Consider the following 27,946-nt stretch of genomic DNA (forward strand, 5'->3'; position numbering starts at 1 on the left):
ACTTTAAACAATGTTTGTTAATTTTTTTTCTGACAAACTTTTACACGTTTTTTACCATTTTTTTTATTTTTATAAACGGGCTAATTTAATGTACATTAACAAGCAAGGAAGAGAATGATTGGATCCTTCTTGTCCCTGAATCGGTTTTTTGAGATCTGGTCACCCCATAGAGCATGTTATTATATGCTATGAGGAAGGAAAAAGACAATTGATTGAAAACATGTGTAAAATTAAATTGAAACTAGATTTATTTAATTTACATAGATATAACTCAAAAGTAAAAGTTATCAGGCACTATTGTCTTAGTCGAATTTCTATGGTCGGATCGAATCCATATTCTGCTCCACACTCCATAAGACTTGGTGGCGGTAATGCACCAAATCGTCTTTTCCCAACCGCCAATAAATACGAAGAAGAAGAAGGAAAATGGATGTAAACTTTCCGATATGTTGGTTATGATCGCATAATTGCAGTGCAGTGGCCATTTGGTCCGTCTTTTCACAGCGTAACACAATAAAACATCAAGGTATTGTTTTACAATTTTTTTTTGTTATTATTTTTGATCGTTAGATGTAGCCACTGAAAGATGTAGCCACCTTTCAGTTTCCAGCTCTGCTAATAACAGCAGACCATCTCCATCCAGTTTTCTTTTAAAATGTTCGGCTTTTTTAACGAGTTCTCTTCCGCCACACAAATCGCAGGTTGCATGCAACCACATGCATGAATGAAACGAGGATGTCATGTTGTAGTTCCATCTTTGAAAACATAGCTGTCGTTTGAATCAGTACATCAGAAAAGCTGGTCCATAACAAATTGATCCAAAACTGCTGCTTTAAAAAACAATTATTAATCGTTACTTCACAGATAAGTAATTGATTTGTTCTTTCATATAACATACAGTCATAGCCAATAAATGATATTATTGAAAATTTCAAGTATTTCAGTAACTCAGTTCACTAAGTGAAAACCATTATGTAGATGAATTCCACACAGACTGATGTTTTCAACCCTTTACTTCTTTTAATCACGATGATTTTCTGTTTCCAGCTAATGAAAACATGACATTAAGATTAGAATATTAAATCAGACATATAAAAAAATACAGAAATCTGGGCTTAATGTAAAGTATGTTTAATACCTTCTTAAAGGTTGTTATTTTCAAAAGGTATTTTTAATCTCACAAGCGAGCCTTATCTGAACGCAGATTCAAATTTATTGAACTGAGTTATTGAAATACATGAAATTTTCAATAATATTCTCATTAATTGACTATGACTGTGTATCATTAATATATGTTATATGGATCAGTTTGTCAATGATACAGCCAACTTTTCTGATGTGTTGATTCAAACGACAGCTATGTTTTTAAAGATAGAATTACAACTATATATATATACAGTACAGAATAAAAGTTTGGACAACTTCTCATTCAAAGAGTTTTCTTTATTTTCATGACTATGAATATTGTAGCTTCACACTGAAGGCATCAAAACTATGAATTAACACATGTGGAATTATATACTGAACAAAAAAGTGTGAAATAACTGAAAATATGTCTTATATTCTAGGTTCTTCAAAGTCGCCACCTTTTGCTTTGATTACTGCTATGCACACTCTTGGCATTCTGTTGATGAGCTTCAAGAGGTAGTCACCTGAAATGGTTTTCACTTCACAGGTGTGCCCTGTCAGGTTTAATAAGTGGGATTTCAAGCCTTATAAATGGGGTTGGGACCATCAGTTGTGTTGTGCAGGAGGTGGATACAGTACACAGCTGATAGTTCTACTGATTAGACTTAGAATTTGTATTATGGCAAGAAAAAAGCAGCTAAGTAAAGAAAAACGAGTGACCATCATTACTTTAAGAAATGAAGGTCAGTCAGTCCGAACAATTTGGAAAACTTTGAAAGTGTCCCCAAGTGCAGTCGCAAAAACCATCAAGCACTACAAAGAAACTGGCTCACATGAGGACCACCCCAGGAAAGGAAGACCAAGAGTCACCTCTGCTGCGGACGATAAGTTCATCTGAGTCACCAGCCTCAGAAATCGCAGGTTAACAGCGGCTCAGATTAGAGAACAGGTCAATGCCACACAGAGTTCTAGCAGCAGACACATCTCTAGAATAACTGTTAAGAGGAGACTGTTTGAATCAGGCCGTCATGGTAAAATAGCTGCTAGGAAACCACTGCTGAGGACAGGCAAGAAGCTGAAGAGACTTGTTTGGGCTAAAAAACACAAGGAATGGACATTAGACCATTGGAAATCTGTGCTTTGGTCTGATGAGTCCAAGTTTGAGATCTTTGGTTCTAACCACCGTGTCTTTGTGAGGTGCAGAAGAGGTGAAAGGATGGACTCCACATGCCTGGTTCCCACTGTGAAGCATGGAGGAGGAGGTGTGATGGTGTGGGGTGCTCTGCTGGTGACACTGTTGGGGATTTATTCAAAAAGGCATACTGAACTAGCATGGCTACCACACCATCTTGCAGCGGCATGCTATTCCATCCGGTTTGCGTTTAGTTGGACCATCATTTATTTTTCAACAGGACAATGACCCCAAACACACCTCCAGGCTGTGTAAGGGCTATTTGACCAAGAAGGAGAGTGATGGGGTGCTGCGCCAGATGACCTGGCCTCCACGGTCACCAGACCTGAACCCAATCGAGATGGTTTGGGGTGAGCTGGACCGCAGAGTGAAGGCAAAAGGGCCAATAAGTACTAAGCATCTCTTGGAACTCCTTCAAGACTGTTGGAAAACCATTTCAGGTGACTACCTCTTGAAGCCCATCAACAGAATGCCAAGAGTGTGCGGAGCAGTAATAAAAGCAAAAGGTGGCTACTTTGTACCTAGAATAGAACCTAGAATATAAGACATATTTTCAGTTGTTTCACACTTTTTTGTTCAGTATATAATTCCACATGTGTTAATTCATAGTTTTGATGCCTTCAGTGTGAAGCTACAATATTCATAGTCATGAAAATAAAAAAAACTCTTTGAATGAGGTGTGTCCAAACTTTTGGTCTGTACTGTATACAGGTCCTTCTCAAAATATTAGCATATTGTGATAAAGTTCATTATTTTCCATAATGTCATGATGAAAATTTAACATTCATATATTTTAGATTCATTGCACACTAACTGAAATATTTCAGGTCTTTTATTGTCTTAATACAGATGATTTTGGCATACAGCTCATGAAAACCCAAAATTCCTATCTCACAAAATTAGCATATTTCATCTGACCAATAAAATAAAAGTGTTTTTAATACAAAAAACGTCAACCTTCAAATAATCATGTACAGTTATGCACTCAATACTTGGTCGGGAATCCTTTGGCAGAAATGACTGCTTCAATGCGGCGTGGCATGGAGGCAATCAGCCTGTGGCACTGCTGAGGTCTTATGGAGGCCCAGGATGCTTCGATAGCGGCCTTTAGCTCATCCAAAGTGTTGGGTCTTGAGTCTCTCAACATTCTCTTCACAATATTCCACAGATTATCTATGGGGTTCAGGTCAGGAGAGTTGGCAGGCCAATTGAGCACAGTGATACCATGGTCAGTAAACCATTTACCAGTGGTTTTGGCACTGTGAGCAGGTGCCAGGTCGTGCTGAAAAATGAAATCTTCATCTCCATAAAGCTTTTCAGCAGATGGAAGCATGAAGTGCTCCAAAATCTCCTGATAGCTAGCTGCATTGACCCTGCCCTTGATAAAACACAGTGGACCAACACCAGCAGCTGACACAGCACCCCAGACCATCACTGACTGTGGGTACTTGACATTGGACTTCTGGCATTTTGGCATTTCCTTCTCCCCAGTCTTCCTCCAGACTCTGGCACCGTGATTTCCGAATGACATGCAGTCCAGTGCTGCTTCTCTGTAGCCCAGGTCAGGCGCTTCTGCCGCTGTTTCTGGTTCAAAAGTGGCTTGACCTGGGGAATGCGGCACCTGTAGTCCATTTCCTGCACACACCTGTGCACGGTGGCTCTGGATGTTTCTACTCCAGACTCAGTCCACTGCTTCCGCAAGTCCCCCAAGGTCTGGAATCGGCCCTTCTCCACAATTTTCCTCCGGGTCCGGTCACCTCTTCTCGTTGTGCGGCATTTTCGGCCACACTTTTTCCTTCCCACAGACTTCCCACTGAGGTGCCTTGATACAGTACTCTGGGAACAGCCTATTCGTTCAGAAATGTCTTTCTGTGTCTTACCCTTTTGCTTGAGGGTGTCAATAGTGGCCTTCTGGACAGCAGTCAGGTCGGCAGTCTTACCCATGATTGGGGTTTTGAGTGATGAACCAGGCTGGGAGTTTTAAAGGCCTCAGGAATCTTTTGCAGGTGTTTAGAGTTAACTCGTTGATTCAGATGATTAGGTTCATAGCTCGTTTAGAGACCCTTTTAATGATATGCTAATTTTGTGAGATAGGAATTTTGGGTTTTCATGAGCTGTATGCCAAAATCATCCGTATTAAGACAATAAAAGACCTGAAATATTTCAGTTAGTGTGCAATAAATCTAAAATATATGAATGTTAAATTTTCATCATGACATTATGGAAAATAATGAACTTTATCAAAATATGCTAATATTTTGAGAAGGACCTGTATATAGTTGTAGTTCTATCTTTAAAAACACAACTAATTCGAATTAAAACAAAAACAATTGATGTCAAATTCAGTTCAATCTAAGTAAATGTATCCATGTATATGCATTGTAGTCTCTCCACTCCATTCTCACATTAATTTCAATGCAATAATAAAATAAAATAAAATCATGACAAAATGAGCAATGTCTTTATCAATAATATAATAAAATGTTAATTTAAATCTATTAAAACTATTCAAAATGATTTGATGATATAGAACACATTTACAGTGCTGAACAGATGTGCTTATTGCCACAGCCATTATTAAACTTAACGATTGCAAGGTGCAGTCTGTTTCCAAAACACTGAAGCTTGAGCCAGTTTTCTGTAGCTTTCACAACATTGGCACCGTTGTCCGTGATGATGCATACTTGTTGATTGTCTTGAAGAACCCAGCTGGATACCACCTCACATAATCCAAGGGATATAAACTGGTGTGTGACTTTATAGAGAAATACACAGTCTATAGAGACCGTGTTTTTAGCTTAAACTCTTCGATAAGGACGTGCACAATAAAACTCATGTATGGTTCTGTTGTGCGACTTGACCAAAGGTCAGTAGTAGTTCAGATTTTATCGTTTTACGGCATGGGAAAACAGCAGGGCCGAGCTCAATTCGTGGCAGGTAGTAATGGCACTTCCGGTGGCAGCTGCCACTGGCACAGCGTTATGCTGCTAGGATGACTAGGGTGACAGTCTGGCTGAGTGGCTGCTAGGGTGACAGATCGTCTCCCACGTCTACTGCCGTCGTTTTGGGGGATGCAATAGCTGGTTTTCGGCAAACGGTTTAGTTATATTGCCTGTTAGTAAATTGTTGTTTTGAAACGATGATGTTATTGCTTATTAAACCGTGTAAAACCTGTAATAATTTACTTCCCAGGACCTCATCGACCTCACCAAAAAGAAGCGTTTGTGGTACTTTGTTGGGGTAGTTGTGTATTTCTCCAAACCTTTACAGTAAAATTATGAAATACTAATTCTGGTTATAGCGTAGATGACCCTCTGATAAAATCTGAATGATTGTGTTGTCACCTCTCATGGTTTTGGAGAAATAAATTCCTGAAGGTGGGACAAATGCATATAATGGTTGAGCATTTTGAGGTATTTTGACAAGATATTTCTCCAAAACTGTACAGTAAAATATTAAATATTTATTCTTTTACATAAAACATGAATGTGAAAGTTGTAAAAACGTAATTAATATAAATGTTCTGTAGGTTACTTTTCTGTTTTCCTCTTATTTTCTCAACCGTTGCCAGGATCGGCGTCCTTTCTGCTCCATTACCGTAATGCGCCTTGTATGCCCGACGCTAATCTTTAAGAGAGAGCTAGTGTCGGCTGGCGTGACCGCGTATTTCTGACTGTCGGCTCACTTGACCGCAGTTTTCTTCTGTACAGTTGATATCTCCTCACTGAAGCGATGCTGCAAGCCCTGCAGTTCGAGCAGAAGTTCAGAGATGCGGGGGATCAGAGTCTGCTGCTTTAGTCAGCGCTAACCAATAGGGAAACGTCTTACAGCGTTCGTCTTTAGGCCCCGCCCAGGATGTTCATGTTTCCAGAACTCAAAATTCTTTGAGTTCAACCATAAACAGAGAGCGTCAAAACCAAAAAAGCGAGACTCGTAACCAAAGATTTTTGACATGCGCAAATAAAAGTTTGTTTTGCAAATAACTTTTTTCTCTTTGTGAGAAAAAATGAGTCATTTTAATCAAAAAAAGTTTTATCAAACAATTTTTTTTCTCCCCAAAATAAAATATTCAATAAAAAAAAAAGAAATCGTTACAACTCTGAAAGTTTTGATCACAACTTAATATTTTTTGATTGAGGTTAGTTTTTTTTTTATTTGAGATTAGTTTTTTTTTTATTTGAGATTAGGTTTTTTTTTGTATTGAGATTAGTTTTTTGTTTGATTGAATAATATTGAGACAAATTTAACTCCATACGGATTCAGGTTTTTTTTTCGGCTTCAAACTCTTGGCCCTGTTTTGGCGTGGGGTCGGGGCCTCAGATGGGGAGAGGCTGCAGCAATGAAAACATATGGTTACTTGTAAATAAATCTATTTACAAAAGCTACTCAAATCTAGCAAAAACCTTCAGTTGCTTTTCACCTACAATTTTGCTGCAGAACTTTTTATAGTCCTCCTTCTGTTCAAAAACAAATGTAAATTGCTCCACTGGAGAGTTTTCGTCAAAACCTTGATATATATGTGGTTTGGCTGTTAAAACTACTTAACTGCCTTGGATAATCAAGGGTTACAAACCAATTACTATGCACATTGTATGTTACTGAAACTTTAAACAAGGGTCAGAATTAAAACATATCTGGCAACCATTTGCTATCGATACTACCCATGAAAGAAATTTTGAAACATTTCTCCAAGAAAAGTGGAACACCTTTGTGCCATTTAGAAAGTATATTGAATGACAATTAACTACTCTGGAGCAATAGTGGTCACTATATGTCAGTATATATTTTCTTCATACCTAAAAGCAGTGACATAATTTAGATTTATGACTGTTTATTACTGTGTCATCATCTGAAAGTTACAACTGGCTAACAGACTGGAGGAACAAATATGAAGAATGGCAACCTCTTTTCGGATTAACAGCATTTACAAACAGTGGCAGCTATCTTTTCTCTCTGACACCTTCAGGTATCATATATGGCACCTAAATTGGACCCTCCTGTGGAAACCTCATGTCACCCCTGGCATTCTGTGGCACCCTTGTGGCCAGGGACAACATAGTGCTAACGTGCTTAATAAATATGGATAAACCGTACATGGTTTAATAAGCAATAACATCATCATTTCAAAACCGTAATTTACTGATGGGCAATATAAGTAACCCCTTTGCCGAGAATTGGCACTGGCATCCCCTGAAACAGCGGCATCTGCCGTGGCAGCTGATCTAGGACGGGAGTGGCTCCTCAGCAAGACTCTGGCTACCTGGTGGCTAAAGCAGTGAACCACTTCTTTCCATCAAGTAAATGTCACTTTATTACAGATTTTACTTTAATAAGCAATAACATCATCGTTTCGAAACAAAAATGTACTAATAGGCAATATATCTAAACCGTTTGCCAAAAACCAGCTTTTGCATCCCCCAAAAAACCGGCATCTGCCATGGCAGCTGACCTGGGACGTGGCACCTCAGTCAGAGGCCCTGTCCCAATACCCACACTACACCCTAGATGCGGGCTTCGCTGAAGGGCGGATGTGGGGCACAAAGGGGGCGGGACTAAGGACCACTGTGGAGAATTGGGACACACTACGCCTACTTGAACCCATTGAGTATTGGGACAGGCCCCAATACCCGCACTTCCACCCTTGTGTCCCTGAATTGCGCGTTCCCATTGATGGATATACTTACATCCCGTTGATGTAATATACTTCGCCGAAGTATATTACCCACAATTCACTGCTGCAGATGACGTTCTGAGCAAAAATCAATCACAACGTAACGAGCCATCAAATCAGAATAATAAGAACTGCGTAAACTTTAGACAGCAAGCCGACAAATATATTTTTTTACTGGTTTTCCAGGCTCAACATTGTAAGATACCACTGGGTTCAGAGTGACTCTGGGCAGTCAGTAGGCCATAACACAAGAGTCTGGTGTAAAAGCCTCCTTTGCTTCCTGCACTTTCTTCTCCTCAAAACAATTACTTGTTGCAGTTTTAAATAGATTATTTTAGCAGCAAGACTGTGAAAACAGTGCTGGTTCCCACCCTTTCTGATGTTGCAGTTACGGTGCAGAGGTGCAAGTCGATGACGTAACCCCTACTGTCCCAATTCTCCAATTTTGCACGCTTGTAACCTGCGCACTTCAACCACTATGTGCACTTGTACAAAGTAAACACTTCATAGAGAGGCGTAGTGTGGGTATTGGGACAGGGCCACGGCCAGACTAGGTGGCAGCTGCCACTGGCCACTTATTGGCAGGTGCCACTAAAGCAGTGAACCACTTCTTTCCATCAAGTAAATGTCACTTTATTTCAGGTTTTACATGGTTTAATAAGCAATAACATCATCGTTTCAAAACAAAAATGTACTAACAGGCAATATAACTAAACCGTTAAAACCAGCTTTTGCATCCCGCAAAACAGCGGCAGTAGACGTGGGAGACGATCTGGCACCCTTACTACCTGCCACTGCCACAAATTGACCTCGCTGTCTCTCTGGGAAAAGTAATCCCATGACGGGATGTGGCATCTTCGGTTCAGTGTGTTTATCAGACTGACAAAGCCCTCATGGCTCACTGTATTCATGAGCATCATGTCCTTAGCTAAATAACGTGCAATGTATAACATGTTATGTCTTTGTACCGCTTCGATGTTTTCTAAGGAGTGCAACTTGCAAAACTGATACACCGGGGCTGCTGTCGTTTTCCGATCTACCGGAGGTAACAAAAATTACCCTGAACGCGATGAATGATGAAACCGAAGTGGTAAAAATGGAGGTGCTAAACTCAAGGCCGTAAATGAAAACAGGCAAGGTTAAATTTTATAACCTTAATATTTATAACATTAATAATTACCATGTTTTCATTTTCAAATTGTCACAGAATTTTTTGACCCTTCGTTGCTCTCAGCTATTTCGACTCTCACTAAAATCACTTAGTTCTTTACTATCCACTCGCGTCTGCGTGTGGGGCGGGCATCTAATGAAAAGAGATCCATGCAATTGGCCAAACACGTGAAGGGCTCCATTTGATTGGTCAAATACCCAAAGCATGATTGACAAAGCGCAGTACTTTAAGAAGAATTTATGTAAATTATCAATGTAAACATTTGAGCAAACCATTTATCACGGTTTACGCCGTTTTGGGCGATATGCCTATACACACAGGCTTTATCGGGATGACAATACATTTTTCAATATATTGTGCAGCCCTACTGTACATTTGACCTGACTGAAATGCTGTTCAACAATCTTAATGCTATTCTGCTCTACTCTGCTTCAGATAACAAATGTAGCCACAGTGAGATCTACCTTCATAGGTTGGAAGTTTTGCTGATCTGGTCATCAGCTACTGGAACTTCCACTCAGCAGAATGGCAGACAGTGGAAACCAGTCCTGCCTAATGGAAGCACAAGACACTGTGTCCTTCTTGGTATGAGTACTGTCTTTAATTTAATACTCACATATACAATTTGATAACAAATAACTCAGGTACACTCAGGTACAGGTACATTTAAAAATTTTAAATATGAAAGTTAAATATTTTTTGTCCATCATTTAAGAAAGTAAAACTAATATATTGCATAGACTCATTACACATAGAGTGAAATATTTCAAGCCTTTATCTTTTTTGTAATTTTGATGATTATAGCTTTCTGACAATGAAAGCCCAAATTTCAGTGCCTTGGAAAATCAGAGTATTAAGGCAAGGCAAGTTTATTTATATAGCACATTTCAGTAGCAAGACAATTCAAAGTGCTTCACATGAAGGGAAAAAAAAGAAACATAATAGGCAAAGTACATTACAGTGACATAAAGGTAATTAAAAAATAAAGAGAATAGAATGATGGATAAGAAAATGAAAGGAAAGTTGGACTGAAAACTTATAAAGTTTAGATAGCACAGTCAAAGGCCATTCTAAACAGGTACGTTTTTAATCTTGATTTGAAGCAACTTAGGGTTTCAGCGCTTTTAAAGTTTTCTGGGAGTTTATTCCAGATTAGTGGAGCATAAGAACAAAAAGCTACTTCTCCATGTTTGGTTCTGGTTCTGGGTATTCAGAGTAGATTTGAGCCAAAAGACCTGAGAGGTCTGGAGTATTTTAAAGTCTGTTCTCTTAGCTACAGGGAGCCAGTGTAAGGATTTTAGAACTGAGGTGATGTGCTCCACTTTCTTTGTTTTAGTGAGGACACGGGCAGCAACATTCTGGATCAACTGCAGCTGTCTGATTGTCTTTTTAGGCAGACCTGTGAAGACACCGTTGCAGTAATCAATTCGACTAAAGATGAATGCATGAATTTGTTTTTCAAGGTCCTGCTGAGACATTAGTCCTTTAATCCTGAAGATGTTCTTTAGGTGATAGAAGGCTGACCCTGTTACTGTCTTTATGTGCCTCTGAAGGTTCAGGTCTGAGTCCATTATTACACCCAGATTTCGAACCTGATTGGTGGTTTCTAGCTGTATTAACTGAAGCTGTGTGCTAACTTTTGAACGCCCTTCCTTTTGTCCAAAGATTATTACATCAGTGTTGTTTTGATTCAGCTGAAGAAAATTTTGCATAGTTATGATAACTTACGTTGTTGTTTATTAAAATCTGAGTTATGGGGAGCATGTAGATGTTGAATAGGAGGGCCCCAAGATGGACCTTTGGGGAACGCCAAATGTGATTTTTGTGGTCTCTGATGTAAAGTTGCTTACTGACACAAAAACGTTATTACATAAGATAAGCAGAAAAGGATGTTTTAAGCAGAAATATCTGGCTTAATATCTGGAGGTGATCAGTCTGTGGTTTTGCTAAGTCAAGTCAAGTCAAGTTTATTTATATAGCGCTTTTCAGCAACAAGGCACTTAAAGCGCTGTACATGAGGAAAAACATTACAATGATACAGAAAATCAAACACAGAAAAACAAATCAAATGACATTAATAATCCTTGGGAGTTTACTGGTAAGAGCTGGTTCTAATCCAATCTTTCTGTCACATTCTGCGGTTGAAGTGGACCAAAGTGTAGACAAGAGCTGGGCAGCAGAATGTTAAAGGAAGGCTTTGTCTTTATTTAAAAGGTTTTTCCAAAAACGTAGCAAAAACGTAGCATAAGTCACAGCAGCTATAGACATGAGTTGAGCCCAAAACTTACATGATTTTCCTGAGCAGGTAGCGTAGCATAAACTGAACATAATCAGGGTAGTGAACGAGAGGAACCAGCGAAGAACAATGAAACCAGAACAACTAATATACAGAGGGTAACAAAGGGCAGGTAATCAAAAGAACTAGGAACAGGTGTGACATGGAAGCAGGGAGGCTAAAGGAACAGGTGAAACTAATACAAAGACTAAAGCATGGGAGAAGGGACTAATAAACAATACAGAGAACAGACCTAAGCAAAACTACAGACACTGATTAATAACCAAACATAAGAATGAAGCATAAGAATCAGGAATAACCTGAACTAAAGGAAACTGAGAAACTGGAGGGAACAGAAGAAAAACGACCTAAGATCTAAGATACTGACAAAATATGAATTAACAAAAGAAACCCTAACCACAAAAGTAAACAAACCTAAACCAACACTGACTGAACTAACTGGGAAGGAAGGAGAGAAGGTGAGGACTAGAATAAATAATAAACCAAACTTAAACAATAACTAAAGCTAACCTATAAGGAGGGACTGTAACAATATAGACTAAACTGAGGAACTGAACTTGGAAAGAACTCCAAATAAAAAGAGAAACGAACACTGAGCAAACAACCACAGAAGGGGATCCAAAAGACAGGAGGAACAGGAAAAATAAACTAAAAGAGTGCAAAGAGAACAAATACCTAACCATAAATAAACACAGAGATACTAAACGGGAAACTAAAGAACCCAAGGAAGCCAAAGAACTATAATAATAATAATCATAAGAAAACCATACAAAGTAATAAGAAAGGAACTAAGAGCGAGGGGAGAGAAAACAAACACTAGGAGGCACGAGAGAGAACAAAGCTATCAGGGGGCAAAAGGAAATAAACAAACAAACAAACATGACTACAAAACCCAAACTAGAAAAGACCTAGACGAAAAGTAAACAAACACAAAACCACAAACAAAGTCCAAAATGTCGAACCCCAACACTTTCTAATAGAGGTAATTAGATCTTTAAGTCCTCTGTGGTCAGGAATTCATCCTCTGCTAGAAGAAAGGTCCAAACTTAATAAAATACTAATAATGTTTGGCTTTCACTGGTATGAGATAGATGTAATACAATCCTTCTAAGAAATCTAAAAATCTATGGTCATTGGTGTAAAAACAGCTTTAGTCCAAATTTTCAAATACTAATATTTGGCTTTTGCTGGTAATCCTTCTGAGAAATCTGAAAATCTATGAAAAGAAATGAAATCACACCTTTAGGTGAAGTAAGATAGAACGAAAAAAATCATATTTCAGACTTGACTCTATTCTTAGCAGAATACAGTCTGAAGTAGCGCAAAATATCTCAGCAGGGGTAAGCAACACACACATAAGTAAAGATTTAGCAAGGGTACGGTGGAATCTTGAGGGTGCGAATATATAAGTCTGAGTGTGTTTGCAAGAATTAGACTGTCAACACGGATAGAAGTGCCATTGTCCTTGAGAAGAGAGTTGGAATTTTTATCAATCGGCCGCATAGTCCTATCAGCACACAGCTGGTAGGGGAGTGCTGGGGAAGAGCGTTGTGTTTATATAACATCCAGGAGATATTTTGTCAATAGCCACTTAGCAGAAGTTGCCAAGGCCACATTGCAAACTGCAATACTGTTCCATATCGACCTATATTGGTCCTTGTTTGTTTTTATGCATTGATGTCCAGTAGTTCAATTTGCCTACTAGTCAAACACAAAGTTAGGCTAGCCCGGCCTCCCAAACTCTAGCCCAGCTGTCCCAAACACTCACATTTCTAGAGAAGTTCTTTTAATTTGTGGTGAGTTGTTTCCCCCTGATAAAGTAAGTGATGTGGCTGTTGTGCATGTGTAAACCATGATTTACTTAGTAGAGTCGTAATTTGAAACAGGTAGAGAAAAAGTAGTGGTACTGTCATTTTAATTATATTAACTCAACCTGCTAGTGTGATGGGAAGAGCTGGCCATCTCTGAAAGTCCTGTTTGCTGCATTCTAGTAGTGCTTCAAAATTGTAATCATAGAGGTTCTTATATTGTCAAGTAACGTTTACACCGAGGTAGGCAAAATACTGTTCCTCTAACCTAAACGGAAAGCTGCTAAAATCCATAGATTTTGCTATTTGGTTTACGGGGACAAGCATACTTTTTAAAGGATTGAGACTATAACCTGATAACCTTCCAAATTGTTGAAGTGTGTAAATCAGTTTTGATATTGATTCAGCTGGATTTGACATGTCAAATCTAGCTGATGCCCTATTATGGTCATCAGCATGACCATAATAGGTCATCAGCATATAGCAATACTTTATATGTTTTTTGTTTTTGTTTCAAATGATACCTGCATCACACTGTTGTATTCTTAAGAATCTAGCTAGTGGTTTAATGGCTAAATTGAATAGGAATGGTGAGAGACAACATCCTAGTCATGTACCTCTGTATAGCCTGAAATAGCTGGATCTGATCAAGTATGTAGTTACTAAGGGTAAAAAGAGATAAATTATTTTTTGCTACTTTTTTGCAGTGTTTTATTATCTTTTCTAGAGGTGCCTGTCTCGTTTTCAGTCAGAAATCTAGATCTACTATGGGTATAAATACATTTGGGCTTAACTGGGACATCCCACAGCTCTTGGAGAGTTCTTGGACCTGTCTAGTGGTCGTTACTGCCTCTCAACTATTTGAGCTCTGTTGTGTAGTTCTCTTTAAAAGATTTTGTTTTGATTTATTAATCTATTCAGAAGCATGTTTTTAAAGTTGATGGCATCTGTCAGATCTGGCAAATGAGGCTGCTGATTATTTTAAATTATATTTATGCAGTTACTATTTTAAGTATTTAAAATGTTTTGTGTCTAAACTAAAACAGCAAACCGTCTTTTTCTTGTTGGTTTTTTAGCTTTTTTCTTTGCCCACAGGTGTGTTTGTTTCATGTGTGGGAAGAATGGGCAGGCCTTGATCAGCTGGAGGACTACCTGAGTTTTCTCGAATACCTGTTGTGGGTCTTCACGCCTCTTGCTGTTGTTTTCCTTGTGCCATTCCTTATTGTTATTCTTCTTTACCTCTCAATACTCTTCCTTCATGTATATAAGGTATGTAAAGATTCCATATTGCCCACAGTATAAACAGTCAACTTTAAGATATACCTTTGGATTTTAGGTTATCAAAATTTGGAGATTATATTTATTTATTTATTCGATAGGGATAAGTATATACATTTTGCATTACATACACTATATGTCAAACAGTGCAGTCAGATTCAGTTTATTATTCCAATTGGTTAAAAGTTTATCTATCTAAGGAAACCCAGCAGATTGCATCGAATCAGTGACTTGCAGCATTCACTCCTCCTGAATGAGCATGTAGAGACAGTGGACAGTAGCTTGCATTGACTTTGCAGCAATCCCTCATACCCTCATGCATGTAGCGACAGTGGAGAGGAAAACGCCATACAAAAACTACCTTACAAAACATCTAACCAAAGGCAAATAAACATTTCATAATAAATTAGTTATGATCACATGACTTCATATTTGAAATGTCCCCAGTCTGAATCCATTTGAGCTCAGCCCTAGACCGTAAAAGCTGTCCAAAAGATGTTTTTCTTAGAGGCACTTTAATGTTTCCAATGGAGAATCCTTGTGTGATGGAGCCCACTGCTCTAAGTAGAACTACAAGCTCATTGAGATGAGGAGGGGCTTGCTTGTGCATACATTAATTTTAAATGACTTTGAATTATGTAAAACGTGGTGCATTTAATTTTTGCAGAACATGTTTGAGTGGGTTTTCTATTTAGAATATAAATTTATATTATATATTTATATGTAAATCATCCATCCATCATTCCATACATCCATTGTCTACCGCTTTCCTGGGCTTGGGTTGTGGGGCAGCAGCCTAAGCAGAGAGACCCAGATATCCCTCTCCACAGCCACTTGGGCCAGCCTGTCCGGGGGAATCCCATGGCCTTCCTAGGCCAGCCGAGAAACATAGTCCCTCCATGTGTCCTGGGTCTTCCTCTGGGCCTCCTGGTGGGACGTGCCCGGAACACCTCACCAGGGAGGCGTCCAAGAGGCATCCTAACCAGATGCCCGAGCCACTGGCTCCTCTCGATGTGGAGAAGCAGCGGCTCTACTCTGAGTCCCTCCAGGATGACCGAACTTCTCACCCTATCTCTAAGGGAGAGCACAGACACCCTGCGGAGTAAACTCATTTCGGATGCTTGTATCCGTGATCTCGTTCTTTCGGTCATGACCTAAAGTTCATGACCATAGGATAGGAATGTAGATCAACCGGTAAATCGAGAGCTTCGCTTTCTGACTCGGCTCTCTCTTCAGCACGACAGACTGGTACAGCATCCGCATCACTGCTGACGCAGAACCGATCCGTCTATCGATCTCGTGCTCCATTTTTCTCTCATTCGTGAACAAGACCCCAAGATACTAGAACTCCTCCACTTGAGGCTAGACCTCCCCCCCCCGACCCGGAGGAGGCACTCTACCCTTTTCCATGGCCTCGGACTTGGAGGCACTGATTCTCATCCCAGCTGCTTGACACTTGGCTGCGAACTGCTCCAGTGAGAGCTGTAAATCATGAGCTGATGAAGCCATTAGGACCACATCATCCGCAAAAAGTAGATGCGCAATCCTAAGGCCACCAAAATGGATCCCCTCAACACCTTGGCTGCGCCTAGAATTTCTGTCCATAAAAGTTATGAACAGAATCTGTGACAAAGGCAACCTTGGCGGAGTCCAACCCTCACAGGAAACGAGTCCGACTTACTGCCAGCAATGTGGACCAAGCTCTGACACCGGTCATGCAGGGACTTAACAGCCCGTATCAGAGGGCCTGGTATCTCATACTCCTGGAGTACCCCCCACAGGATTCTCAGAGGGACCCAGTCGAATGCCTTCTCCAAGTCCACAAAGCACATGGAGACCGGTTGGGCGAACTCCCATGCACCCTCCAGAACTCTGCTGAGGGTGTAGAGTTGGTCCAGTGTTCCACGGCCAGGATAAAAACTACACTGCTCTTCCTGTGCGACTATCCGACAGACCCTCCTCTCCAGAACCTCCGAATAGACCTTACCAGGGAGGCTTAAGAGTGTGACTCCCCTATAGTTGGAACACACTCTATGGTCCCACTTTTTGAATAGGGGGACCACCACCCCGGTCTGCAAATCCAGTGGAACTGCCCACAATGTCCACGCGATGCTGCAGAGTCTCGTTAGCCAACACAACCCTACAACATCCAGAGCCTTAAGGAACTTTGGGCGAATCTCATCTACCCCCGGGGCCTTACCACCGGGGAGCTTTTTAATCACCTCGGTGAACTCAGCACCGGAGATTGGACAGCCCGCCCCAAGGTCCCCAGGCTCCGCTTCCTCAGTGGAAGACGTGCTGGTGGGATTGAGGAGGTCTTTGAAGCACTCTGCCCACTGACCCACAGCATCCTGAGTTGAGATCAACAGCACACCCTCCCCAATTTAAACAGTGTTGACAGTGTTGGTGGTGTAGCACCAACAGTGTACCCCCCCACCCCCCTACTGTTTTGCCTCAGGTACCCATCAGCTGCTTCCGCAAGCCAAAAAGACCCGATAGGACTCCTTCTTCAGCCTGACAGCATCCTTTACCGCCGGAGTCCACCAGCGGGTTCGAGGATTGCTGCCACGACAGGCACCAACAACTTTGCAACCACAGCTCCAGTAAGCCGCCTCCGGAATGGAGGCGTGGAACATGGCCCACTTGCACTCAATGTCCCCCATCTCCCTCGGAACGTGTTTGAAGCTTGTGTTTGAAGGTGGGAGTTGAAGCTCCGCCTCACGGGAGACCACGCGTTCCCAGCAGACCCTCAAGTTTCATTTGGGTCTGCCAGGACTGACCGGCATCCTCCCCCACTATCGGAGCCAGTTCACCACCAGGTAGTGGTCAGTGGAAAGCTCCGCTCCCCTCTTCACCCGAGTGTCCAAGACATGTGGCCACAGATCAGATGACATGTCAACAAAATCGATCATCGAACTGCGGCCTAGGGTGTCCTGGTGCCAAGAGCACATATGGGCACCCTTATGCTTGAACATGGTGTTAGTTATGGACAATCCATGATGAGCACAGAAGTCCATTAACAAAACACCACTCGGGTTCAGAACGGGAGGGCCATTTCTCCCAACCACACCCCTCCAGGTCTCACTGTCATTGCCAACATGAGCGTTGAAGTCCCCTAGCAGAACAAGGGAGTCCCCAGGAGGGGTGCTCTCCAACACCCCCTCCAAGGACTCCAAAAAGGGTGGGTAGTCTGAATTGCTGCTCGGCGCATAAGCACAAGCAACAGTCAGAACCCGTCCCCCACCTGTAGGCAGAGGGAGGCTACCCTCTCGTTCACTGGGGTGAACCCCAACGTACAGGTGCCGAGATGGGGGGCAACAATTATGCCCACCCCAGCTCGATGCCTCTCACCAAGTGCAACTCCAGAGAGGAAGCGTGTCCAACTCCTCTCAAGGAGACTGGTTCCAGAGCCAGAGCCGTGCGTCGAAGTGAGCCCGTCTATTTCTAGCCGGAACCTCTCTACCTTGCACACCAACTCAGACTCTTTCCCCACCAAAGACGTGACATTTGACGTCCCAAGAGCCAGGTTCTGCAGCCGAGGATCAGACCGCCAAGGTCTCCGCCTTCGGCTGCCACCCATAACACATTGCACTGAACAGCTTTTTGGTTAATCATTTAATGTAAAAAGAAGTGGTCTGAGTATTGATCCCTGTTGGACCCCTGTTTGTGATGTCGAGAAGGGTGATTTGTTGTTATTTATTATTACACATTGTTGTATCTTTTCCAAGTTCGTTTTTAACCACTTTAGTGTTGTTTCGTCAAAGTTCAGCCTGGGTAATTTGTGAATAAGGTCATGTTTAACAAAAATTTATGAAATGCCTTTTTTAAAACTTAAAAGACTGCTCCAACTAATTGGCCTTTATTGATTTATGTTCAATAAAGTAGCAATTGGCAGTCAATAGAATATTGTGAGCAGAAATTTCAGGGGATGCAATATGTCATGAAGCTGTAAAAAAAGATATCAACTGGGTTGACACAATCTTTTATCACCTTGGACAACACTGGGAGAATACTAATCGTTACATGCCTGGTCCGCTTTTTCCAGTTTAAAAACTGGTATTTCCCTCGACTGTCTCCAATCATTTATCAAAGATTTTTCAAGTGAGTTAGAGGTTTTACTAGTATTTATTGCTTTTTAGAAAGGAAGTGTCAAGGTGCAAAAGATCTTTAGAGTACCTTCTTGATTTGATTTATAACCGCTAATACCTCAGACTCTGTAGTTTGTTGGAGTGAGAAGGAACTATCAATTAACTAATGATGCTCTGATGCTATATATTGATATTTAAGTTGTGATCAAGTTGTGAGAGCTTTAACTGAGCTGACAAAACATTAATTAAATTAAAAAGAAATCTGTTTGCTGTCATTTACAAGTTCTTCTATTTTGAGTTCTTGCAGATTGAGGGACTTTTCCTCGAGGTTTAACATTGTTAATTGTTTTTCACAGTGCAGATTAATTCCTTCTAGTTTTGGTAATCACTGAAATATAAACATTTCCTTTTAAATTTCTTAAATCTTCAAACACACTTTTTTTGTTTATAGTTCTATCAGTGGATAACTTATTATTGAGTGCTTGCTTTAAAGCTTGGTCTCTTTGCTTCATAATGTTTTTAATGGGCTCACTAATCCTTGTACTCATCGTCTTCCGCTTTATCCAAGACCGGGTCGCGGGGGCAGCAGACTTGGTAGACATGTCCAGACTTCCCTCTCCCCAGACACCTCCTCCAGCTCCTCCGGGGGGTACCAAAGGTGTTCCAAGGCCAGTCTGAAGACATAGTCCCTGCAGTGTTTTCCTGGGCCATCCCCTGGGCCTCCTCCCGGTGAGATGTAAATGGGACACCTCGCGGGGGACACGTCCAGGAGGCATGCGATACAGATGCCTGACTCCTCTCAATCTGGAGGAGCAGCCACTCTACTTTGAGCTCCTTCCGGATGGCCGAGCTCCGCACCCTATCTCTAAGGTAGTGCCTGGCCACCCTGCAGAGGAAGCTCATTTTCAGCCGCTTGTATCCGAGATCTCGTTCATTTGGTTCATGCCCATAGGTGAGGTTACCAACATAGACCGACCGGTAAGTAGAGAGTTTTGCTTTTCGGCTCAGCTCTCTCTTCACCACAATGGACCAGTATATTGTTCTTATTACTGCGGCATTTAGGGCGACCGGGAAACATTAACACAAAGTTATTATTTTAATACTTCACAGTCAAAGGTTAATTCCTTTACATTTAATTACATTTAATAGTGCAAATATATGACCACTCCCTGGCCTTTACCTGTTCTCCTATCTTTTCAAAAGCATTTAAATCCGGGAACATCCAGCGGACTAGTTTGAATTTTACTTTAAGAATTTTGTAGGTTTGCAGGAACACAGAGGTTACTTAATACTACTACTACTACTAAATATTTTCTAATGCAAAATGTATTACCACTCAGAAACTTGAAAGTAGAAAAATTATGAACTTATTGGTACTTTATTTAAGGAGCGATTATACAATTATTGTTAGTTTTAAAAAGAGCTTTGGGAACGAAACAAATTGTTAATTCAATTCAAAAATACTTTATTAATCCCAAAGGGAAATTAAATGTTGTTATAGCTCATATTATGAAGGTTTCCTCAAAGAGCCGTTGTAGATGCTGATGGCTGTGGGCAGGAAGGATCTCCTGTAGCACTCTGTCTTACAGCAGATCTGAAGAAGCCTCTGACTGAAGACACACTGTTGTTGTAGGACAGTCTGATGAAGAGGATGCTCAGGGTTCTCCATAATGTTCTTCATTTTATGAAGAATCCATCTTTCCACAATGATCTCCAGAGGTTCCAGAGGAGTCCTCAGAACAGAGCCAGCCTTCTTTATCAGCTTGTTGAGCTTTTTTAAGTCCCTGGCTCGGATGCTGCTTCCCCAGCAGATGATGGCAGAAGAGATCAAACTCTCCACAACAGACTTATAGAAGATATGCAGCATCTTGCTGCAAAGGACCAAAGGACCTAAGCTTTGTCAAGAAGTACAGCCTGCTCTGTCCCTTCTTGTAGATGGCTTCACAGTTGCATCTCCACTCTAGTCTGTTGTCCAGGTGAGCACCGAGGTATTTATACTCCTCCACCACCTCCACTTCTTCTCCCATGATAGAAATAGTTTTTGACCTATTCCTGTTTCTCTTAAAATCTACAATCATCTCCTTTGTTTTAGTCACGTTCAAAATGAGATGATTCCACACCATGCCACAAAGCGGTCCACCACCTTCCTGTACTCATCTTCTTGTCCATGTCTGATCCACCCCACGACTGCAGAATCATCCGAGTATTTCTGCAGATGACAGGAGTCTGTCTTGTACTGGAAGTCTGAGGTGTACAGAGTGAAAAGGAATGGTGAGAGTACAGTCCCCTGTGGTGCTCCTGTGCTGCTGACTACCTGGTTAGACTCACAACCCTTCAGTCTCACAAACTGTGGTCTGTTTGTCAGGTAGTCTTTGATCCAGGAGATTGTTGAGGCCTCCACCTGAGTCTTCTGGAGTTTCTGACAAAGCAAATCAGGTTGGATTGTATTAAATGCACTCGAGAAATCAAAGAACATGATCCTCACAGTGCTGCTGGCTGTGTCCAGATGACAGTGTGTTTGTTGAAGCAGGTGTATGATGGCATCTTCAACTCCAACTCCACAGCGATAAGCAAACTGAAGGGGGTCCTGATGGTTTACTGTTTACTTACTCAGGTGGGCCAACAGGAGTCTCTCTAGGACCTTCATGATGTGGGATGTCAGGGCAACAGGTCTATAGTCATTGAGAACTGATGGGTGAGTTTTCTTTGGTACCGGAACAAGACAGGAGGTCTTCCACAACACCCGAACCTTCTTCTGGGCCAGGCTAAGGTTGAAGAGGTGCTGCAGAATCCCACAGAGCTGCTCTGCCACAGGCCTTCAGGACTCTAGGGCTGACATGATCTGGACCTGCAGCTTTATTGCTATTCAGTCTCTCCAGTTGTCTCTTCACCTGACTTCTTGAGACACACAGGTGGAAGGGGAAAGCAAAGGAAGTATCAGCATCTTCTGATATCGTTGAAGGCAAACATGTAGAAGCAGAAGGGTCTGGGGCTGAGGTGGAAGATAAAAAATGTGAGATGTTACTGGACAGCTGTGGGTCCTGTGGGTCAAAGGAAGGTGGAATGTCTGTTTGGCTGTGAGCAGGAGAGGAGGATGCGAAGCTTGTTTCTGAACTGAACCTATTGAAGAATGTGTTCAGTTCATTGGCTCTGTCCAGACGTCCATCGGTCTGATCATCCTTCTGCTTGAAGCCTGTGATCTTCTTCATCCCTGTCCACACATCTCTGATATTGTTTTGCTGGAGCTTGCTCTCCAGCTTCTTCTTGTACACCTCATTGCTGTTTCTTATTTTGACTTTAAGTTGCTTCTGTATACTCCTCAATAATTCTCTGTCTCCCTCTCTGAAGGCTCTTTTTTTCTTGTTAAGCAGGTCCTTCAGGTCACTGGTGATTCAAGGTTTGTTATTGGGGAAGCATCTCACAGTTCTGGTGGGGATTATGTTATCCACACAGAAGTTTATATAGTCGGTTACACACTCAGTCATGGCATTGATGTCCTCTCCATGTGGCTGGCACAGTGCGTCCCAGTCTGTAGCCTCAAAGCAACCTTGCAGAGCTTCTTCAGCTTCCTGTGACCATTTTCTCACAGTCCTCTTTATTACAGGTTGCCTCTGAACAAGGGGCTTATATTTCGAGCAAAGAAAAACAAGATTGTGATCTGATTTGCCTAGAGGAGGTCTTGCTGTAGAGATGTATGAGTCCTTGACATTTGCATAAAACAAATCCAATGTTTTGTTTTCTCTGGTGGAGCAGCTGACAAACTGTTGAAACGTTGGAAGTGTAGCAGAGAGTGAAGCATGGTTAAAATCACCAGAAATTGCCACAAACGTATTGGGGTAATGTAATAAATTAACAAATTAGAAATGTATCTGTTAGAAACACGGGGACACAAATTATTCAAACCAACCTGCCCCTATGTGAAAAGGTTCTCCTGAACCCTCATCACTTTCAAAACCTATCTGGCAAGATCGAATAGGCTAAATACATTTCAAAAAGCAACACATCATGAAATGATTAAGGTGAAAAAAAAATCACTAACAGACAAGAAACAAATTCCCTACCAAAATTACTCCAATTGCGCATTTATGCCTCATCCTGAAGGTCACAAATTAACCCAGAACTACATCTAAAACAGAGGTTAGCGGACCAGGGTCTGGATCCAGACCCAAGTGCCGTCCAACCTGATTTTAAACATTTATATATTACTGCATGTTGTCCAACTGTGTCTAACTTTACTTGTGGTCTAACTTTACTCTCATGTTAATATGCTATTGCCCTGCGGAGCGTCTGGCCCCGGGCTACACATGATGCAAGTCGGGCAATGAGCTGATAGATATAAACATTTCATTCCTGTCGGCTGCCGCGTCTAACATTTGAACAGGTGCGATGGACAGCTATGTAGGTCAGTGACTTTGTGGTCCACACTCCAAGCCAGCTGTTGGCAGTAATGCACCACATCATTGTATGGCAACCACCAGAAAACAACAAAGAAGCTATGTGGGTCCTTTAACGTGGATTGCTAGGGTTCTGCAAGTTACTAGCTTGGTAGCTCACGCTTGCTCGTAATACAATGACTTGGTGGTGCACAGATGAGTGAGTAAAAGAAGATGGCTTCATCAAAAATACGTAAAGTGGACAATGAAAATCACACATTTGAAGATGAATGGACGGAAACATATGGTCTTTTACAGCACAACAGTGAGCATACTGGTCCTTCTCAAAATATTAGCATATTGTGATAAAGTTCATTATTTTCCATAATGTCATGATGAAAATTTAACATTCATATATTTTAGATTCATTGCACACTAACTGACATATTTCAGGTCTTTTATTGTCTTAATACGGATGATTTTGGCATACAGCTCATGAAAACCCAAAATTCCTATCTCACAAAATTAGCATATCATTAAAAGGGTCTCTAAACGAGCTATGAACCTAATCATCTGAATCAACGAGTTAACTCTAAACACCTGCAAAAGATTCCTGAGGCCTTTAAAACTCCCAGCCTGGTTCATCACTCAAAACCCCAATCATGGGTAAGACTGCTGACCTGACTGCTGTCCAGAAGGCCACTATTGACACCCTCAAGCAAGAGGGTAAGACACAGAAAGAAATTTCTGTACAAATAGGCTGTTCCCAGAGTGCTGTATCAAGGCACCTCAGTAGGAAGTCTGTGGGAAGGAAAAAGTGTGGCAGAAAACGCTGCACAACGAGAAGAGGTGACCGGACCCTGAGGAAGATTGTGGAGAAGGGCCGATTCCAGACCTTGGGGGACCTGCGGAAGCAGTGGACTGAGTCTGGAGTAGAAACATCCAGAGCCACCGTGCACAGGCGTGTGCAGGAAATGGGCTACAGGTGCCACATTCCCAAGACCTGGGCTACAGAGAAGCAGCACTGGACTGTTGCTCAGTGGTCCAAAGTACTTTTTTCGGATGAAAACAAATTCTGCATGTCATTCAGAAATCAAGGTGCCAGAGTCTGGAGGAAGACTGGGGAGAAGGAAATGCCAAAATGCCAGAAGTCCAGTGTCAAGTACCCACAGTCAGTGATGGTCTGGGGTGCCATGTCAGCTGCTGGTGTTGGTCCACTGTATTTTATCAAGGGCAGGGTCAATGCAGCTAGCTATCAGGAGATTTTGGAGCACTTCATGCTTCCATCTGCTGAAAAGCTTTATGGAGATGAAAATTTCATTTTTTTGTATGACCTGGCACCTGCTCACAGTGCCAAAACCACTGGTAAATGGTTTACTGACCATGGTATCACTGTGCTCAATTGGCCTGCCAACTCTCCTGACCTGAACCCCATAGAGAATCTGTGGGATATTGTGAAGAGAACGTTGAGAGACTCAAGACCCAACACTCTGGATGAGCTAAAGGCCGCTATCGAAGCATCCTGGGCCTCCATAATACCTCAGCAGTGCCACAGGCTAATTGCCTCCATGCCATGCCGCATTGAAGCAGTCATTTCTGCAAAAGGATTCCCGACCAAGTATTGAGTGCATAACTGTACATGATTATTTGAAGGTTGACGTTTTTTGTATTAAAAACACTTTTCTTTTATTGGTCGGATGAAATATGCTAATTCTGTGAGATAGGAATTTTGGGTTTTCATGAGCTGTATGCCACAATCATCTGTATTAAGACAATAAAAGACCTGAAATATTTCAATTACTGTGCAATGAATCTAAAATATATGAATGTTAAATTTTCATCATGATATTATGGAAAATAATGAACTTTATCACAATATGCTAATTTTTTGAGAAGGACCTGTATATTAGCTAGCCTTGAACAGGGCTCCAGACTAACAAGTTGCACTGGTACATGCAGATTTTTCAGTTCAGAACCGAAAGTTTGCATGCAAGCAAACGCTCAACTACGTTAAATAGACAAACGAGACAACTCTGAAGAGTTAAACGTTAACCAACTTGGGATTAGCTGCAGGCAGAATGGCTGGAGATGGAGTACTTAACTCACTTTGCAGTGCAGACATAATTTTCATTTATAACACAACCTGTAATTGTTTTTGAAAAATAAACAATATTTATATCAGTATTAATTATCATTAAATCCTAATGAAATCCATTGCTAGCCTGACCAGAAATATTACCATATTAAGAGGATTTGGAGTTTGTGAACAAAGCATTGAGGTATGTTGAAGCATGTATTTATTTGTTCATGCTTCCTTTTATCAGAGGAAGAATCAGCTAAAGGAAGCTTACAGCAACAACTTGTGGGATGGAGCCAGAAAAACATTGGCAACCCTGTGGGATGGACATGGAGCCATATGGCATGGTAAGACCTACGGTAATGTAAGATAATCCCCATGCATATGAAGTGTATTTATTTATAGCATTTCAGTTTTACTGTGGAGTGAAATATTGACTTAGTATACTACACAATCGTGCAGTTTTAAAGTCGATTTCGGGACATTTCAATAGATTTTATGTTTTTGTTTTACTTTATTCAGCAGTGAACAAAGAATAATTAACATTTGTGAAAATATTGTGTTTCACTATATTTTAGAACTTTAGAATAGCTAGAAAAGAACTGACAGGTTTTTTGTTGGATCAGGTATAGTCAATACCTGAATAAATAAGCAATACTGTGCTGATGTTTGAGAATAAAAAATGACTGCCCCACTGGTGTGGTGGAGTTTGTGAGAAACCATGTCGCAGCGTGGTGTGCTCCTGGCCGGCGGCCTGTGGTTGATCGGGATGATCAGAGCAACTGTGGGCTGACGCAGAAAATAGGACTGAGTTGGGCCATGGTGAGTCACACTCCATGGATTGGTTGCATGTTGAAGGCAGCAGGTGTTGGACTATAGCTTATTTTTCTACATTATCTGTGATATGTACATTCAGCTTAGCATTGTTCCAAGTAAGTCAGATAAGTGCAGAGCAAGCTGGATACATTGTTGCTTTTGCGAGATGCATCATAAAGTTGTGGTCCACCTTTCTTTCTCCTCTGTAGCTGTGTGAGAAATCGTAATGGGATTCAGATCTAGAAAAAGAGCAGGCCACTCCATTCCAGGTGCCCAAGTCTCCACCGGCTGTTACCTAAGGATGTGACCTCGATGAGCTGGAGCATTGTCGTCCATGAAGATGAAATTAGACCTGTGTTGTTATTCAAATAGAATTGCCACCGTACCATTCACAAAGTGTAGGACAGTTTTGTATTGACTAGACACATCTGCCCATGCTGTAACACAACCACTACCTAAGGCTGATATGATGACAAAAGTGGTTGATGCATAGTGCTCTGTTCTCCAACATCGTTGTCGGCCATCATTTCTGATAAACAAGAATCAGCTCATCAGAGAATAGCGCTGAGGCCCATTGGTCCCACGTCCAATGTATATGCACCCTTGTCCATGCAAGACGATGATGCCTGATGTAAGGGATTATGATTATTGATTATAAATATTTATAAACAATTATAATTAAAAATCATAATTTTGAAGAAATAAATTCTAACCAAAAATCATTTATTACAGGCGTCCCTGTCAAGGGTGCTGGATAGTGCCCCTCCCAGGGACTCCATTATTCTGCTGGGGGACTCCAACGCCCACGTGGGAAACAACAGTGACACCTGGAGATGCGTGATCGGGAGGAATGGCCTCCCCGATCTGAATCCGAGCGGTGTTTCGTTATTGGACTTCTGTGCTAGTCACGGATTGTCCATAATGAACACCATGTTCAAGCATAAGGGTGTCCATCAGTGCACTTGGCACCAGGACACCCTGGAAGGAGGTCGATGATTGACTTTGTTGTCGTATCATCAGACCTTCGGCCGCATGTTTTAGACACTCGGGTGAAGAGAGGGGCTGAGCTGTCCACTGATCACCACCCGGTGGTGAGTTGGATCCGCTGGAAGAGGAGAAAGCCGGGCAGACTTGGCAGGCCCAAGCACATAGTGAGGGTCTGCTGGGAATGTCTGGCATAGTCCTCGGCCAGGGATGTTTTCAACTCCCACCTCCGGGAGAGCTTTGACCAGATTCCGGGGGATGTTGGAGACATAGAGTCCGAGTGGACCATGTTCTCCACGATTATTGTCGATGCTGCTGCCTGTAGCTGCAGCCGTAAAGCCAGTGGATTTCGTCTCTTCTTTTTGCAGATGACGTGGTCCTGCTGGCCCCCTCTAGCCAAGACCTACAACATGCACTGGGGTGGTTCGCAGCCGAGTGTGTAGCGGTTGGGATGAAGATCAACTGCTCCAAGTCCGAGGCCATGGTTCTCGACCAGAAAAGGGTGGCTTGTCCTCTTCAGGTTAGAGGGGAGTTCCTGCCTCAAGTGGAGGAGTTCAAGTATCTCAGGGTCTTGTTCACGAGTGAGGGAAGAATGGAGCAGGAGATTGACAGACGGATCGGTGCGGCTGCTGCAGTAATGGGGGCGCTGTTCCGGTCCGTTGTGGTGGAGAGAGCTGACCCAAAAAGCGAAGTTCTTGATTTACTGGTCGGTCTACGTTCCTACCCTCACCTATGGTCATGACCGCAAGAATGAGATCCCGTATACAAGTGACGGAAATGAGCTTCCTCCGTAGGGTGGCTGGGCACTCCCTTAGAGATAGGGTGAGGAGCTCGGCCATCCGGGAGGGGCTCGGAGTAGAGCCACTGCTCCTCCACATCGAAAGGAGCCAATTGAGGTGGCTCGGGCATCTATATCGGATGCCTCCTGGACACCTTCCACAGGAGGTGTTCCAGGCATGTCCCACTGGGAGGAGGCCAAGGGGACGGCCCAGGACATGCTGGAGGGACTATGTCTCTCGGCTGGCCTGAGAACGCCTTGGGCTCCCCCTGGAGGAGGTGTCTGG

The 27,946-nt window shown here is 42.0% G+C and overlaps 1 protein-coding gene across 11 annotated transcripts in view; it reads left to right on the top strand.

Annotated features, from left to right (window-relative positions):
* Positions 1-27,946, top strand: part of tmem68 (transmembrane protein 68) — a 58,370-nt gene that overhangs the window by 5,688 nt on the left and 24,736 nt on the right. For 2 of the 11 annotated variants that reach the window (XM_047367883.1, XM_047367882.1), the window contains exons 1-5: positions 384-526; positions 8,979-9,124; positions 9,598-9,747; positions 14,362-14,535; positions 25,330-25,429. In XM_047367883.1, the coding sequence (XP_047223839.1) occupies positions 9,688-9,747; positions 14,362-14,535; positions 25,330-25,429 (334 nt within the window). In that variant the 5' untranslated portion in view covers positions 384-526; positions 8,979-9,124; positions 9,598-9,687. Of the gene's footprint in view, positions 1-383; positions 527-8,978; positions 9,125-9,597; positions 9,748-14,361; positions 14,536-19,200; positions 19,503-25,329; positions 25,430-27,946 lie in introns of those variants that run through there. The other 9 variants (XM_047367886.1, XM_047367885.1, XM_047367879.1 and 6 more) reach the window with 8 other exon arrangements.

This window comes from Girardinichthys multiradiatus, chromosome 6 (assembly GCF_021462225.1).
Source record: "Girardinichthys multiradiatus isolate DD_20200921_A chromosome 6, DD_fGirMul_XY1, whole genome shotgun sequence".
Classification (NCBI taxonomy): domain Eukaryota; kingdom Metazoa; phylum Chordata; class Actinopteri; order Cyprinodontiformes; family Goodeidae; genus Girardinichthys; species Girardinichthys multiradiatus.